General features: G+C 46.4%; 2 protein-coding genes and 1 non-coding gene across 4 annotated transcripts in view; 2 read left to right on the top strand and 1 right to left on the bottom strand.

The window, feature by feature from the left end:
• The first annotated feature begins 1,749 nt into the window (after positions 1-1,749).
• Positions 1,750-1,847, top strand: LOC136046000 (Z30 small nucleolar RNA). The gene has a single exon (XR_010621945.1). It is a non-coding gene; the product is annotated as a Z30 small nucleolar RNA (small nucleolar RNA).
• Positions 1,848-3,373: 1,526 nt separating this feature from the next.
• Positions 3,374-5,940, bottom strand: PEX12 (peroxisomal biogenesis factor 12). The gene is made up of 3 exons (XM_065731796.1): positions 5,725-5,940; positions 4,678-5,222; positions 3,374-4,079 (listed from the first exon to the last, which is right to left on the bottom strand). Exons 1-3 carry the CDS (start codon positions 5,848-5,850, stop codon positions 3,680-3,682), a joined length of 1,071 nt encoding a protein of 356 aa, XP_065587868.1. The 5' UTR covers positions 5,851-5,940; the 3' UTR covers positions 3,374-3,679.
• Positions 5,941-6,020: 80 nt separating this feature from the next.
• Positions 6,021-17,098, top strand: part of AP2B1 (adaptor related protein complex 2 subunit beta 1) — a 62,050-nt gene continuing 50,972 nt past the window's right edge. For both annotated transcript variants that reach the window (XM_065731809.1, XM_065731808.1), the window contains exons 1-5: positions 6,021-6,098; positions 8,792-8,849; positions 10,903-11,008; positions 12,040-12,175; positions 13,877-14,122. In XM_065731809.1, coding sequence (XP_065587881.1) covers positions 8,813-8,849; positions 10,903-11,008; positions 12,040-12,175; positions 13,877-14,122 — 525 coding nt within the window. In that variant the 5' untranslated portion in view covers positions 6,021-6,098; positions 8,792-8,812. The remainder of the gene's footprint in view (positions 6,099-8,791; positions 8,850-10,902; positions 11,009-12,039; positions 12,176-13,876; positions 14,123-17,098) is intronic.

Here is a 17,098-nt window from a genome sequence, read left to right as displayed (position 1 = left end):
AAAAAAAATCCGTATCCACCCTTCTACCCAGTCCCAACGTCCCCTCTGTCAGTTTGACGCCATTCCCCTTTGTCTTTTCACACAAGCTCTGTTATGAGCCTGTCCCCTTCCTTCTCACAGCCCCTTTAGATCCTGGTTCAGAGACAGCGCTGGAAGCAGGGAAGCAAGACGGAAAGCCTCCTGCAGGGGTTGCAGCCTGCTTATCTACGCCCACAGCGTTATCAACATGAGCCTCAGCTCCCCACCACCAGTTACCAGCGGCTTCCCTTCCTGGCACCAAGCAAGCAACTGCTTTATTTTAACTTCCGTACCAAATCACTGTGATATTTCTCCCTTCAAAACACTTCCCGTTCGGCTGACGGGATCATTTTTATTTCTCGAACCCTTGGCGGTCGTTATTTCCCGCTTTTTATACAGGGCGAGCCATGAACTCATCGCTCTCCGCTATGGAAAAGCCGCCACTCAACGACCGGCCCGGCCCGCCCCCTCAGGCCACGCAAGGCGGGAAACGCTCGCGCCGGCGCCTCGCTCTCCTATTGGTGATCACCTCTGTCAGTCAGTAGAACCGCGTGCTGCCATTGGATGTGAGAAGGCGAGGGGGCGGGACGCGGCGGGAATTTCCTGCCGCGTACGCGGCGCCTGGATGAGCGTTGCGGGTTGGGGTCTGCGGAGCCGGGGTAGGGCTGCTGAGGGGGTGTGGGGTCTGGGAGGAGATCGGGGGACACAGGGGACGGGATCAGAGCCTGGCTGGGAGGGGTGAGCGCGAGGAGGAGCTGCAAGTGTGGATGGGTGGCTCGGGGAAGGGTCGGATGAAGATAGGCCTCGGGGCCCTTGAAAGGCTGCTGGGTTCTGTGGTGCGCTTTTCCCGCGCTCTTTTGCCTGGTGTTGGGGCTTCCTGGTATCTCAGCTTGTGGTCGCTGTGCCACTTCCCTGTAAGGCACGCTCTAGCTTCTTACCTGTAACAGTAGGCAGTGGTAAGGAAACAGAAAACGCTGCACCTGTGGATAAGAATAACACGTAAGCCAGCCGATTCTACCTGTTGAATTCTTGCGTATGAGTTTTAAGTAATGGCTGTTTGAAGTCCCTGCTACCCAATGGAATAGCAGTAAAAGGGACAGCAATAAAAGGGACCTGTGTGTGCAGGAGGAGGTACATGCTGGTTGAGCAACAGTGTTCAGAAAGTAGAAACGGAGAGCTTTTTCCCTGTGTCACCCCAACAGCTCAGCTTTGTCATACACAAGCTCTATGAAGCAGTGAAAACAGCCACACTGATGGCATCATTTCTGCAGCACTGTTATGCTATGGGGATAGGCATGTAAGGGTATACGTAGCAAGCAATTAGACTAGCAGTCATACAGAAAGAAGAGTCAAACTCACCCAGCTAGTGAAGAGGATCTCTGGCTGTGCAGCAGTACTTGCCAGGCAGCACCCAAGTCCAAGAGATGTCCACCCTTCCCTAGCTGAGTCTTAAATAAGCCACTCTGGGTCCACCCTTTCCGGTCACATGGAGAACACACAATTTAACACATGCAATTACCTGTGCTACCCAGGCCAGGTACAACTTTTCACTGGTTATGCAATCACCACTTCTGATTAACCATGACTAACAGTTCCTCTACTTTACAACCTGTTTGGTTTTGTTTTGTTTTCTTCCAGAAGAGAAGTAAGCAAACATTTAGAACTAGAACTTTTCTCCCCTAAATCCTGAACTGGGAGCAAACTCTTATTGAGTAGAAACAGATTTGCCCAAAGCAATGATGAGTGAAGTATTCTCTGAACTGGTATTGCTGAGACTTTTTGTCTTTGCTCTGACCAGGGCGTGATCACGTAATCTTCTCTCTGAGCTTATTTAGGCTAAGCTCATCTAGAGCAAACAACTTTGTTGCTACTTAAAGTCCTAAAAAGTAATGAGGAAACAAAAATAATTAATTGCATTTTTTAGCAGAGAAAAAATACTGATTTGAAACCTGAGTGGTGCAAATAGTTGTTTGGAATTGTGTATCTTGCTGTACTGCCAGAGATAGTCCAGAGCTTGCAGTGAGAGGTTTCTTGGCTTTTCTCCTATGTGTGATGTGCCTTTCAGCCCTCCAGGTGCTGCACACGCTGTATCTTCTGCACTTGTGAATGCATTGTAGGCTTTGTAAAATAGAGTTTGACATGTTGTCTGGTAAAGAACTCATTAGCAGTTGTTTTAGCTCTATTATCATCTAATGATTGGTAGCACTGATGCAGCAAACAGCATTTTTAGAAGTGGGCTCTTGTCAGGAGTGTTTCTGGTGCTCTGCTTTCTTGCTGTCTGTTGGGTGTGAGATGGAGAGAAGCTGATGGAAAAGTCATTCAGCTGCTGCTCTTCTGGTAGGCCTGAGGATGTTGAAATGCAGATATTAGAAAAAGAATATGCATAATGTAGGATTCCCCAAAACTCTTCATTGGAGGTGGTTTGTATTGCATGTTATGCACATGGATTTTCAGAGAGAAAATCATTGAAGGCATTTCAGAGGACTCCTCTGATGTCATGAGACCCTTTAAAACGTACCTGGGTTCTTAAGTACCTGTTCAGGTACCCAGAAACTGAAGTGCCTGGTAGGTGCTGGGGGGGGGTTAATTTCTATTTTTGAAAACATGGCAATTTTACACTGATACCTGACTCAACATTTATGAATTAGTGAGGGGCTGTACTAATCTAAATCCATGGGACTGCAGAGGGATGAAGGGCAGCCCTTTCAGGGAGGAGAAAACACTGGGCTAATCAAATGAGTACAAGAAAAGGTCTGAGGCCACTGTAATGTAGTTTGTCATTCTCTTCCAGGTTTTGCTGACAGCTTTATATTCCTTTCCCTCTGCTTGTGGAGAAGGAAACTTCTGTGGGGGTATGTATCCAGGAATACAGTTACAGTGATTCTCTCCTAATGAGAAGTCACGTGGCTTCTGATAAGGAAGTATGGAAGGCAGCTCCAGTGGTCGTCCTCTCCTTTTGCCTGTGAAATTTGTGCAGCAAACTTTGCTTAATGTTCTAAAAGCAATGTGACTGTGATGTCTGGAGTAGCTAACTGCTGCTCCCTAAACCCAAGTAAGGAAAAAAGCAACCTTCCATCATAAGAACTCGTGTGTCAAGCTAGAACTCATCATAACATCACGTTTTCTTTCTCCTTCTGTTTGATTAAAGGAGATGCTTCGTTATTATATGATATATATGCGCAACCCACTAGTTCTGTTTTTGTTGCCCTTTTATGTTTTAATTCAAAATATTGAAAAAATAAAGTTTTGTTACTTATACACATTCATTATATATTTTTATACACCCCAGTCAAGCCAAAAGATTGGACATCTGTGTGTGGTTGGGACTGGAATGAACAGAAAGTAATAACACAGTTGCTGCTTCAAGTCATTTCTCTCCCTTGTGGAGGAAATGTATCCTCCCTCTTCTGTGCCTGGTTGTACATAGCAACCCTTGCTCCTTTAAGGAGTCAGAGGTTTCAATTCAGAACTGTTGGTGGGAATTAAGGACATCATTCAGAGGTGAGTAGGAGCAAACCTTCATGTGCAGCTCAAGCCCTTTTCCATCATAACTTTCTCCCCTTCTTTTGAGGAAGGGGAGTGAGAGTGTTGAGCTGCCCAGCGTTGCAGCACCACGCTGACTACCCAGCTGCTATCCTCAGAGAAGCACGTGGCAGCTCTTTCAGCTCTCAGGAGCGTACAGTTTGACGAGGTGCTGTAGCTCTGTGGCATAGCCTGTGATTGGGCAGCGCTGGTGAGTCTTCACATAATTATACACACAACGGTAGCAGAACACAAAGCCAGACGTGGACAGGGCCGTGGCATTGACTCGGATTTTGCGGCACAGAGGGCACACTGTCTTCAGTTTGGGTAAGAGAGCTGAGCCCGCCCCGTGGTCGAGATGCACAGGGGGTGGAGGAGTAGGGAGGGCTGTCAGGGATTTGATCGTTTCTTGGTTTTCAGAGGAGTACCACCAGTCCAGGAACTGGAGGAAGAATACACATACAGACAGGCCAGTGGACAGCGAGAAGGCGACGCCACCCAATGCTTTCCTCACTGCTGACTGCACTTGTGTTCTAATGCTGTCGCAGGGAGAGAAGATATGGAGAAATAATTAGCACTGTGCATTGGTCTGTCTGCAAAATGACACAAAGACCTGGGCAGAAAATCACTGCTTTATACAGCTTCTGAACACTGAGCTGTGACATCAGCACGTCCCACACAGCAACAGAGTATCTGCCAGGATGTTTTCCTCAGATTCTTTGTAAACTAAGAAAACGTCAGGTCCTGTGCCCACTAAATTAGAAGAGTTTGGATCGAAGGGAGCAGGACCACAGATCATTTTGTTCGTGGATCATCATTTTACAGAACATTAAGCACAGTTATGTCTTAGTTGCTGCTCAGAAAAATCTAGTAGCAAAGATTCCATCCTTTTATCAGAATTGTTGCAGTCAACTTTCCTTGTTAGAAACATGTAGGTATGGACTGAACAGGATGGAATTTGGAATGTAAAATTAAAAAAAAAACTACCAATTTTATTACCAGTAAATCCTGTGAAGATAATCCCTGCTGTTTCCTTGTTTTCACTACTTACATTCCTTCTGGAGCATGTTTTGTGAGAAGGAAACTTAATCTTAATCTTAAGATTAATAGCACTCCACAACACAGCTGATGACATACCTATGTGTTGGACTCGAGGCTGCTCCAGCCAGTTTCTTCTCCAGGGCCTGGATATCCTCTGCAGTCAGCCTCACCAGGCGAACACCAGCCAGCCGCAGCAAGGGGGAATGATGCTGAGCCTTCCCAAGGATGTAGCACAACTGCTGGATCAGAAACCAGCCCTCCCAGGCCATGTTTACAAAGGGGTAGGCAGCTAGAAAGGCTCGGTAAAAACGCTTCCAGGAGGATGATGGAGGGTGGATGGAGTACTCGTCCTCTTCCCTAAGGCTGGACACCAGCTTCTCTAGCTTTCCTTTGAGGTAAGGAACGAGAATCAGCAAGAGGAGAGACTTGCAGTGCTGCTTCTTTGGCAGGCCAGCAGTGGCCAGAGGATGCTGTTCGCAGTCTCCTGTCGGTATCCTCTTTAAGCTATAAAAGTTCTCAGAAAAGGAGGCACTGCACCTGGCCAGGTAGTGCTGCTGGAGCAGAAGGTCCAGAAGGACATAGATCTCATCGAACCTGCGCCAGAGGAGGCCGAACCGGCCAGGATTAGACTCGGCAAGCACCTGCATTGAAAGAGACAACAGGGATGGATCCAGTGCTGAGTTATGCCTTCAAGCTGGGCGTGCCAAGGCTGCTATGCTAGCTAATGAGAATCACAGAATCATTCAGGTTGGAACAGACCTCTCAGATCCCTACGTCCAACCCCACCGTGCCCACTGACCGCGTCCCTCAGTGCCACATCTCCAGGGACGGGGACTCACCCCAGCCTCCTTCCAGGCAGCTGCACAGAGCGATGAGGTCTTCCCTGAGCCTTCTCTACACTGAACCACCCCAGTTCTCATAGGACTGCGCTCCATTCCTCTCACATCTTCGCTGCCCCTCTCTGGACAGAGAGCCTCAGTGCGTTTCCTGTAGCGCGGGGCCCAAAACTGAACGCAGCGCTGGAGGCACGGCCTCACAGCCGCGTACAGAGCCCCGGGACCCGCTGCGGCCCCACGCCGGCTGCTGGGTTCCGCCCGCCGGACTCTCAGGCCTGTCCTGAGCTCGCTCCCCACAGGCCCTTACCTTGACCAGGTGCAGCAGGGCGGGCTTCACGGCCGCCATCAGGCTGTCCTGGGCCACCGCCTCGAAGACGGAGGGCCGGTCGTCCCCGGCCGCCTCGGCCGTCAGGTGAGCGCCCAGCTCCGCCATGCCGCCCTCCCCGCCCCGCCGCAAGGGGGCGCTGCGACTCCCACCCCGCTGCAGAGAACGGGCGGGCGGCGCTCCGCCTCCTTCCCTCGCCCCTCTATGGTGGAGAGGCGCGGCCGCTCTGGGCGGGGGGAGTTTTCTTCTCGTTCCTCGCGAGTCCTCCCCGGGTGTTCCCTCCGCTTCCGGTTCCGGTTTTGCCACCGCCCCCGCCCCGCAGCGGTGTGTCCGTCCGTCCGTCCGTCCGTCCCAGCGTGAGTGGGGCCGGGACGTCGGGAGGGGGTACTGGGAGAGGCTGGAGGGGGCCTGGCGGGGGGTACTGGGAGGAGCTAGGGGGCGCTGGTGAGGGCCTTGGAAAAGGGGTTGGGGAGAGGGTGGGAGGCGTCGGTGGGGTGCCGGGAGGGGATGTGAGAATGGGGTTCTGGGATAAGGTGCTGAGTTGGGGGAGTGATCGCTGGTGGGGTACTGGGGGCCGCTGCAAGAGTGCTGGGAGCAGGTGAGGGTGTTACTGGTGGTGTACTGGGAGTGGGTGGGGGTACGGATGTGACACTGGGAAGGGGTTTTGGGAGAGGGTGGGAGGCTCTGGTGGGATGCTGGGCGGGGATGTTTGGATGGTGCGGGGAGGAAACATTAGGAAGTGTTACTGGGTGTGGATACTGGCACTGGGCAGTGATCACGGGTAGGGTAATGGGAGCAGGTGGGGGTCACAGGGGGTCCGGGCAGGAGAGTGCAGGGTACTGGAAGGGATCCTGGAGGGACTGATGTGAGGGATGCGTACTGGGAACGCTGGGCAGGAGTGGAAGCTGTGGAACTGGGAAGGAAACAGGAATGGGAATTAGCAGAGTGAGCTGCTGGGAGGTCTGGGGGTGCTTCTGCAGTTGGGGGATACTGGGAGAGCTGTGGGAGGTGCTGGGTATGGTGGCTGTGTTCCTGCTGCCCACGGAGGTTGGCACATGCTGGGTGGGCAGAGTGCTTGGGCAGTGCTGCCCCTGTGCTCCCAGTTCGTTGATCACTGGGTCTCATGTTTAAATGTCACATCGGTGTGAGCAGCATTAAGCTTTGCCAGAGCTTCTGGAGAAATTCCTGCGTGTGTGTCTTCTCCTTAGTGTGGGGGGTTGGAACAGGAGCCTCTCACAGCTCGAATGCCTTGTACCTGTTTCTACTTTAGCAGGTAGTGGTTGGACATGGATCTGGTTAGGAAAGGGTGACCAGCTTTAGATTTTTCTGTAAAAATACAGAGCTATTTGTGACATTGTTGTACATTCTTCAGTCTTTCCAGTTTTAGATTTGTGCACAAGGAACTGGCATTTTCTTGAGTTATTTAAAAACATTGCTATTTGTAATGCTGGGCTGTTTTCGTTTGGCCTTCAGCTGAGATTTGCTGTAAACCATGTGGAGTTGTCTTGGTGCATAAGACAGACTCAGCACTGCTAGCAAGCTGTCTCTTAACAATGTGTGAAGCAGCTCTGCCATAGATGAGCCATAAAATCTGTGTGCTCTGCTGGAAGAGAGCTGTCTTTCCTGCATATGACAGTTTGCTGCTTCCTGAGCTGAGTCTAATCTCATTTCTATCCTTTTGAACAGAGGTGATGAGGGAGGGTGCTGTGCCTGGCCTTATCTGGACCTGAGTGGTTTTATCATGCTTTTTCATGTTTCCAAATGTGATCTGAGGTCAGAAAAAAAACCAGCAAAATGTCCTGCTGTAGGATTTAAAGGTCATTATCAAAATCCAGTGAGGGTTTTTTCCTATGTGTAGCTTTATATAACTGGGATGATGTATGTGGTGGCGTTTTGTTGGTTTTGTTTTTTTTTCCCCGTGGATTTTATCTATAATCTGCCCTTTTGATCACAGTTAAAACAGCATTGGTCCAGCTCAGCTGAGAGGTGGGCCTCAGATTGACAGATCCACATATAATGCAACCAGGAACAGCATGGTGCTGCTCAATGTCTTCTATGTGGCATCTTGCCAAGTGTTCTCGCAGGGAAAAACACTTAAGTCCTCTTTAGAGCTGGGCTGCAGCCTGAGGGACTGTGTCAGCAACAGCATTGCTGAACCTGGGCTGGGTTTGTAGTTGCAAGAGGTAATGACACCAGGCAGTGAGAGCTCTGGGGCAGCAGGTCGCTTATCTTCTTGGACATAATAATGACTGCTCTGCCTCGCCATGCTGTGGGGTGGGTTAAAAACGGTTGTGGGAGGGGAAAAAAAGAAGGTGATGGTGGTGATGGGATTGGTTAAGGGATGAGAAAGGGAAGTGTTAAGAGACAGTGAGCTGATTGCACAGCTGGGCAGGGTGTTGGGCTCCTTTTGGTGCTGAGCCAGCACAGTGTGAGCAGTATGGATGCAGTCAGGCAGCGTTTAGGGGGAAAAATTAATTGCTGGCTTTGCTGTTAGCAGTTAAGGTCAAAGAGGTACAATTAAGAGGAGAGGAATTGGACAAAAGATAGAAAAAGGAAGGGGGAAGGGAATAGGGGAAAGTGTTTCTTGTTTTTTTCTAGGGTCATGAGTTCTTAGCACTCATGCAGACTGTTTCATCAAAAACAGTAGATCTGCCCACTCGTGTGCTTGTTTTTCAGCTCGTACTTGAGAATTATTTGAGTCGTGTTTGTCACAGAGCTGGCAATTTCAGGAATAAAATGACGGATCTCCACATATGTTTGGGCAATCCCTGTAATGTAATGTATTACACATTTAGTTCTGAGGAGCAGGGAAGCATTATTGGGAGCATTCTCTGTGAAGCACTCACTGGCCCAGTAGCATTTTACAGTCCAGTCCACAAATGTGCAGTGCAGCACTGAAATAATGACCTAGTGTGAGTGTCAGAGGTAGCTTTGTCAGAGAAAGATAACAGTTTCTAGCTTGGGAGAGCTGAAAGGTAGAGGCTTTTCTTTTTAGCCTGTTGTCAGCTCTCTGTGCTGTCTGACTCTAGTTTTATATTATTCTTTTCAGGTGTTTTAAGGATCTGGAACCATGACGGACTCCAAATACTTCACGACCAATAAAAAAGGTTGGTGTTACGTGGGTGTGGTGGATTGGAGGTGATGAAGGGCTATTTTTACATGTCTTTTTAACAGCATGCAGAAGAACTTGTGCTTTTCTGTTAGCTCTGGCCCTGTTTCTCATCTTAATCTTAATCATCCAGGGAGAAACTTCAGAAGTAGGTCACGTGGTGACAAAAGACGAAACTGTTGTAATGTACGGATTTGTGGTGCATTAATTGACCTATATTGATGCTTTTTTGAGGATCAGAGAACATGTTGGGATTTGTGTGCAGTTATGGTCAGAAACGGTGTAATTATGGGCTAATGGGTTCAGAACTGAGGATGGTTGTTCACTTGGGCATCACAGGATTATGGTGATTGGGAAAGATTAATATTTGAGGTAGAAGCATACGTCTTCAAGCTGGCACATAGGTAATGGGGCTTCCCATTGCTGCATCCTCTGAAATGCAGTTAAATGCATTTGTTTTCCACGTGCTGCATTTGACATTCCCTTGGCTTTACCATATATGCAATGGTCATCTCTCCTCAGAAGAAGCAGCAGCAGCTGGAGACTCTTGAGGCTGTTTTACCCACTTACCCGCTTGCTTTGATGAAAAGACCCCAGGCAGATTTTATTTTATTTTTTTCTGAACTGGTTCTTAAAGCACTGTTTATCCTAGCTCTTGCTGGCTGTGATTTAAGCCTGATGTTGCTCATCGCTTCTCCCAGAGACATAGAAAATGGTTCATATCAATCTCTCCTTTTCAGGATGGCTGAATGTTTCTAATGAATGCTTGCCAGTGAAAAATCGACAGCGTTGATCTATTTATGAGCTCATTCTGAAGCTTAATGAAACATAAATTAAGCAAATGCAGTTCACTCCTTTCTGAGGAATAGCTCTGCCTGTGAGTTGAGTACTAAAGCATCAGCCAAGTGTGTCTGAGATGACTGCAGGAGGCTGAGCTGCACTGAGCTCTGGTGAGGGAGCTGCTGTTGGCTGAGGGCCACTCAGGGGCATGAGCTGTGTAAGGAAAGCCTGCATTGCTTCCTCAGGCAGGAGGCAGTGGTCACTATACTCCATCTTTCAGAGCAGGAACCTCTGTTCTTCTTGAAGTCCGTGTTAGTCATCATCTGTAATGGGAACTACTGCTCTGACAAAGCGGTATCAGTGTGTAGGAACTGAGGATTAGGGGACAGGATGTGTTTTAGCAAAGACGTTTTGGTGTTTGTAACTAATGTGTCCTCCTCAGGCTGTGGTTTCTGGTGTAATACTGCTCTTTCCTTGGGAGCTGTCTGTCTCTGAGGAGCCTTATCCGTCCTGCAGTGCTTGCTGTGTCTGAAGGAGGCCTGATAAGCTGTCTTCTGCATGTATATTGTACTTTGCAAAGTTGCTTTGCTGTTCTTGTGATCCAGCCTGAACTGACAGCAGTATCTGGAGAAATTATTACCATGCAGAAGGCTGCTCTGTTGACCTTGGAATTTGGGCAAGCTGTTGTTACTTGCTGCTTTTATTAGTAGAAGCTCTGTCTTTCCAGCCTGAGAGCAGTTTATTCTACTGGACTAAATTTGAGCTTTCCTTTTTCTGTGTATGTGTATTGCAGCATTTGTGCTGCACTTAGTCTGTTGTTTTTCTGTGGTCTTACTTCCCTTGAAGGAAGCAAGTGAGGATGAGCAGAAGTTAAAAAGCCTGGGTAAAATCCCTAGCAAATTTTTTTGTTTTGATTTGTTTTCTTACAGGCACTAATCTGGTGTCTCCAGACATGTAGTTATATAATGGTTGCCTTTGAGAAACAGATGCTACAGGGATTTGATATAATGTTCTGGAAGTGGGAGAGCTGCAACATGCAGTGTGGTTCTTGTTAACTGCTTTTTAGCAAGGTGTAGCCTGTATCACTGTGAGTGTTGTAGCTTTGCTTCTTCTTGGACTGCATTCTCCATAAAATCTGACAGCTTCTACATGCTACTGTACTGGTTTTATAGGAACAGCAGGACAGAAAAATAACTAGTCACTTTCAGGCTATCTAAATCCAAATCTTTTTTCTTCTCCCAGGAGCCTCAGTCTGTTCTGTTTTCTTCCAGGAGAGATTTTTGAACTGAAGGCTGAACTCAATAATGAAAAGAAGGAGAAGAGGAAAGAAGCTGTAAAGAAGGTTATTGCAGCCATGACTGTGGGGAAGGATGTCAGGTAAAAGCAAGTTTCTTCCACTTGTAGCATTTCTGGTTCTGCTGGGCCTCCCTTGGGTGCACTAGGCACGCTCCTCTATCAACAACTTACTTGTAGCATAAATTTACAGCACACTTTAAAATGAGTGTTTTTAAACAGCACCCTTGAGATTTCATCATGGTTGCTAAAGGCTGTAGATTCATAGAATGGTTTGGGTTGGAAGAGAACTCTAAATATGATTAGACCAAACTCCATCATGAGCATTTACTGTCTGCAGTGTTGATTCAGTGCTTTTCTCTCTCCTTGAGGCAACCAAAGAGACTTGCTTGAGTGAATGCTTCGTCCCTTCTGGCTTCCCTTGCTGCTGGAATCTGCTGTAAAGTCACAGTAGTCCTGGATTCATGACAGTACGATCTGTTGCCACGGAAATTAAGATAAAGTGGCAAATTTAGAATCATGACTTCATCGTAGAATGGAGGAGTACACAAACTGTTAATTGTGAGGAAGTAGTGGTTTTGTCCACAATGCTTGACCTTCAGCTTTAGATCTCTACAGTATACCAGGCAGCTGCAGATGTCCTTGTGTAGTTTTCTGCTTTCCTATGCAGGGCTGTTTAGAGATTGATGTTTGATATTTGAGTGAAACTCAGCTTATCAGCGTTTAATCTCTTAATCACGTAAGGTTTTCATAGGCTGAAATTTGGCAGGATCTTTGCAAGCACCCTATGTTACCACAACATTTTTAAGCATCTGTTTTTGTTGTTGGTTAATTTCCAGCCCTGACATGGTAAAGTTGCTTACTGGATGAACTCTCCAGTTAAAATACTTTAAAGAAATTGCATGAACTTTTACTTGTTCCAGGTGTGATTAAGTGATCAAACTGTTACAAAACTGATTGCAAACTGATTAGGAGGGGAAGTGACCTGTCATTAGGCTGCACAACAATTAGAATTGAACTCTCATTTTCTTGTCTTCTTTGATATTTTTACTGTCCCTTTGCATATCCAATAATCTCACTGCTTTTTCTATGTTGTTTCCCTTGTATCTGTCCAGCTCGCTCTTTCCTGATGTTGTGAACTGCATGCAGACTGACAACCTGGAGTTGAAGAAGTTGGTGTACCTGTACCTGATGAACTATGCCAAAAGTCAGCCAGACATGGCCATTATGGCCGTCAACAGCTTTGTGAAGGTAACTTGTTCCCACAGCTCATCAGAAAATGGTCCTGCAGTGCGGTAGTCACCATGTTTCCTTTGTCCATCAGCCTTTCTGAGCTGTTGTTTACCTCTGCTTTTGTACTGGAGTCTTTGGTTTAAAGTTGTGTGCATAGGGGAGCAGGAAATGAGTTGGCAGATCCGGGTCTTCTCTCTAGCTTGCTGCCTCTACTTACTGCAGAGGAGATGACTTAAGTGCCCTGAAGGTGGTTTTAAGAGAGCAAGCTCTAGGAAAAGCTGCTTTTATCATTTTGCTAAGCATCATTGCAGGCCACCTTCTGTCACTGGTAACAGAACATGTATTTTTCATCTTCCAGCCTTTGTAGTAGCTCTGTCATACAGATACCTACTTCTTTGAATGCCTCAGCAGTGTGCCTTGTGGAAAGCTGTTTTCTGGTGAAAATGAAAGGCAGCTCAGTGGAAAATAACAGTGTGATTGCAGTGTTGCTTTTAATTCTGTTGTCAAATTGCGTCTCCTTATCTAGGAAATGTTATTTCAGTCCCATGTTATGTAATTTGAAACCTGGCTCTTTGCAAAAGTTTGAGACTCCTCCTAAAGCATTACAGGATCCCAGAGACCAGGTAATGTGATCGTGTTTTGAGCTTCTGGTGTGGTGTGTGATGCTGGAAGAGGTGAGAAGAGCTAGACTGAGAGCAGCTCTGTTCTGTCCAGGATTATATCCCTGGCCCCATGTACAGGCTCTTCGAAAGAATATTGTTGCTTGTCATCTCTGAAGTGTAATTCTGTTAGAACAGGCAAATATTTTCCAGCACTTTGCTTTTTCGTTCAAAGAAATATCTGATGGGTTTTTTGGCAAGCTGAGGGACGAGCATTAGTAAAGTGAAAATGTTGGCACTTGTATACTGTAGCTCAGTGATTCACACGCAGTTCACAGTTCAGAGTGGTGAAAGCTCTGGTAAGAGATGTCACTTCTCTTGTATCCTTTGAAGTGGATGCATTCAGATGTGTTTCAGCTGTAGGACACCAGAACAGTGGAAGTGTGCATAATGCTTCTTGTAGGCACTTTGCATCCATCTTATTAGAACAAGGAGTAGAGTTGCTCAGATGTAGATAGAGCGGGGGAGTAGATGAAGAGTTTAGCTGTAAAAACCTACTGAATTTTTAGAATGATTGTGTGGGTAAATTATATGTGTTTGAGGTACAATCATGTCATCAGAAAAGCACCTCTAGAATCACCTTTGATGCTTCCTATACTACTTGTGTCTAGACCTGGTGGCCTGTGAGAAGTAGGCCTCAGTAACTGTCCCATTGTGTAACTGGTTACTTCTCCCATTATATTCTTTGGTTCCTTTGGACTGGAAACTGTGTTTTGTCTGCAGGCAGCCTGTGGCTAGCCTTTGGATGGTGAGAGGTGCCTTTCCAGCAGAGCTGTGCTTTAGGTTTGGCTGCTAGATCATATGGGAGGGGAGTTTTATCTGGGGAGAACCAAGGGATGCCGAGATCACCATGCAACTGTTCTGGTAACTGTCATAGCCTGAAAACATTTTGTGATGGTATGGAACATTTCTGTGAACCTGTTCTACCTGTTATCACCAATCTGAATTAACTGCCTTTTTTGACCATGTAATGCAAGAGAATGCTTTTTCTTTGAAATAAGAATAGCATGATTCTGGCTGTGGGGAAGATTAGTGATGACTGTGCTCTTTCCCTTGGCAGGACTGTGAAGACCCAAACCCTCTCATCCGTGCTCTGGCCGTCCGTACCATGGGATGTATCAGGGTGGACAAGATCACAGAGTATTTGTGTGAGCCTCTTCGCAAGTGTCTGAAGGATGAGGACCCTTATGTTCGAAAGACAGCGGCTGTCTGCGTGGCAAAGCTGCATGACATCAATGCCCAGATGGTGGAGGACCAGGGATTTCTGGATTCTCTGCGTGACCTGATTGCAGACTCCAATCCCATGGTAATATATATATCCTTACAGTGCATTGCCTGAATTTGTAACAGACAGATAATCAGGAATGTGAAGGTTTCTAATTGCAGTTGATGCTCTGTGAGGAATGCATTGATTAAGGAATGCTTACTGCTTGAAAAAGTAGGAAATGCCTGTTTGGGCTTGTCTATCTTGAGTGCTGCAGCAAAAGTTTAGCTTATGGTCTGATGACTCAGAAGAGTAGGGTGAGAAATACTTTTTTTGATGTTCCTACCATGGCTACAGCTCCCAGCCATTGCCTCCTGCAGTGAGGAGGGTGGATGAATTCACTCACTAATGCAGATAGATCTCCCAGCCTGTAATGGGGGAAGGAAGTTGATGCTTGTGTTTTTAATACAGTTAAATGAGTTATCAGAGCAAAGCTAGAGGTCAAGAGCAAGACTTTCACAGGTTAACTTACCTGCTAAATTGTTTTTTCACAGATGCTTGATGTGGAAATGGACCCTTTACCATATTCCACTGTTACTTTTTAATCAAAATATGGTGGACATTTTTTTTCCTTTTCAGCTCTTACAGAGCACAGATGTGATGGGCTTATGCTTAAAAATGTCATGTTAAATGATTAACATGGGTATAACAACTTATTCTATGGCAGTGTATCAAACCACATAAAGCAGATTGCTGCCCTGGGGTAGCTTATTGGGCAGCCCTACTGGGTGGTGAGGTGCTGACCCTTTAGCAGAGAGTAAGGGCTGTGAATACATTTCTTATGGCTTTTTAGTGATGATACTAAAAAGACATGAAAGTATCTGGCTTTCATAGGTGTAAAACAATGAGCAGTGGTGCCCACCAGAAGATAGAAGCACTTATTGCTGCAGTCTCTTCTCCAAGCCGTTCCCTTTTCATTCCTCCTTGAATTTATTATGCCAGGCTTCTGCATGCATACTCATGACTACTTGGAGGTGCTCCCTCTGCCTGGGTGGTTTTGAGCCACAAGGAGAACACCTGTTTTTTATAAATTGGATGTTGACAGTGGCTTACAGCCTCTGGAGGTACTCAATTGGGCTGCTTTAGTTCCATTTGAATACTGGCTCCTGACCTTTGCTACTTTGCTGGCAGCAATGGAGTGTACTGTGAGCAGGGATATAACCTACTTCTCCTAGCCTGATTTCTAGCTAATTTTCTTCTGCTGATTCTAGCCACACGAATGTGAGTTGAGGAGCTTGAATAGTTGCAGTAATTCAGGAGAAATAAATAAGGTTTAGTATAGAGCTAACTGTTCTAGTAAGTGAACCTTAGGCTGTTAGGAGAGAACTGGTGCCTATTTTTAAAAGCACATTAATTTAATATTGACTGAAATAAATGGAGAGAAGGGTAGAAATACCAAAGAGTAGTTTCTTTTCCGTTTGCTAAATAAACCACCAAAGTAGCAAAGGGATTTCTAGTAAAACATGATTAATTAAACTTATGAGCTCCCGATGGGTAATGAAGATGGGCTGGGATGGAAAAACCTTTGCAGCTCTACCTTGGCTGAAACCCTACAGGGTCACAGAACCTGCATTGTGTCACACTTACCTGCTCATCCTGAAGCTGAGGATCCATGTCAGGAGAATGCATTTTGGAGGGGTGATGGGTGATGACAAAGAGAGGCCTATGACAAGGCATTATATTCTTGCTTTTAAGGGTGCACAGGGAGAGACTTTTGTCAGCTTTTTAACTCCTATGGGTGTTGACTTAATATAGCACTTATGCTGGTTAAAATGCCTGAAAGTTCCAATTTAGTTTAAAAAAGCAAAAGTGTCAGATATCAGAAAGAAAGATTAGTGAAAAGAGTGGTACACATCTGTCCTCATGGCACATTCCCCTGCAAATGGTGCATCTCATTCACTGCAACTTATCTAAACTCACTCCTGGTTTTATTATTATAAATGCTCTTCTTTTGATGACTTGTGGAAATAGGCACATTAGGCATTTAATGGAGCAGAATGGGTTTTAGACAGGGAATCCACACTTGCTCTCTCTTCTGAAAAATGATGATTTTGATCAGGACTTAAAAATCCTCATGTTGAAAAATAGACTTTGAGAAGGGTTTGGTATGACTTTGTAATTGGGTGCCTCCAGCACATGAGCAAGCACTAACTGTTCAAGCTGGGTGCTGTGCTGAGTAACGACTCCATCTGTGGCTTGCTGATTACCCTGTAATTGTGTGGAGATCGAGGTGCATGCTTTTCTCTCTCACATCATCCTCATGGTGAAGGTGTGAAGTTGGAGGTGACTTTGTCAGAAATATTTTTCTTTGTATTTTCAGAACTGGTAACTTATTGTCATGGAATCCTACAAAAAAGGGGACAGGGGTTTTCTGGTCATTTCTGTGAAATCCTGTTGAAGTGCTGAGCGTGTGTAGGCAGGGTGCATTTCTCCTCATCTGGACTTTTTGGTGGCAAGATCTGGACTTCATTCCATGATTCTTCGAGGAGGAGACTTTAGTTGTGTTTAAAGGACCAGCACCTGAATGCAGTAGTTCTCCAGCTGTTTCTGTGGTCTTACTGTGGTAGCTTTGCTGTTTCTCCTGGGTGAGTTAATTCAGCCTTCTAATTGCATCTATATGGCTATAGATGTATATGGCAAGGTACCAGGTGGGTTGGTGGCTTAGTGCATTTCAGCTGATGTCTTTCTGTGGCCAGCAGGCCAATAGCACGTACAAGGGCATGCTTCAGTTAACAGGTGGTTACACTGCCAAAGTGTGATGGTGGATGGAGCCCTTCATCTCATTTTGCAGGTGGATCTAAATTAACTTGAGCTGTCCTTTGTTGCCTGGGGTCCTGCTGAGGAGTTTCTTTTTGTAGAGAGAACCCTTGCTTCTTCCCAGCCATGTCCCAGGGCATGTTTTTTCCATTGCTCAGCATTTCCTTGTGAGAAGCTCAGCAGAACCAGCGCTGGATGAATATAAAGCTAGGGGCTGGCTGCAGTCGGTGAGAGGTCAGTCAGTCTCCTGTGTTTCTACTA

The sequence above is a fragment of the Cyrtonyx montezumae genome, unplaced genomic scaffold (assembly GCF_038088225.1).
Source record: "Cyrtonyx montezumae isolate F1298 unplaced genomic scaffold, pur_monq_1.0 scaffold_15, whole genome shotgun sequence".
Taxonomy (NCBI): domain Eukaryota; kingdom Metazoa; phylum Chordata; class Aves; order Galliformes; family Odontophoridae; genus Cyrtonyx; species Cyrtonyx montezumae.
Note: the sequence above shows the minus strand (reverse complement) of the source record. Positions and strands in the feature narration are given on the sequence as shown.

Coding starts and splice junctions, on each gene's coding strand:
- PEX12 (XM_065731796.1), bottom strand. CDS start 5,850: ATGGCGGAGCTGGGCGCTCACCTGACGGCCGAGGCGGCCGGGGACGAC. Junction 5,223..5,724: donor CCCTGCTGCACCTGGTCAAG/GTAAGGGCCTGT, acceptor CTTTCAATGCAG/GTGCTTGCCGAGTCTAATCC. Junction 4,080..4,677: donor GCCTCGAGTCCAACACATAG/GTATGTCATCAG, acceptor TCCCTGCGACAG/CATTAGAACACAAGTGCAGT.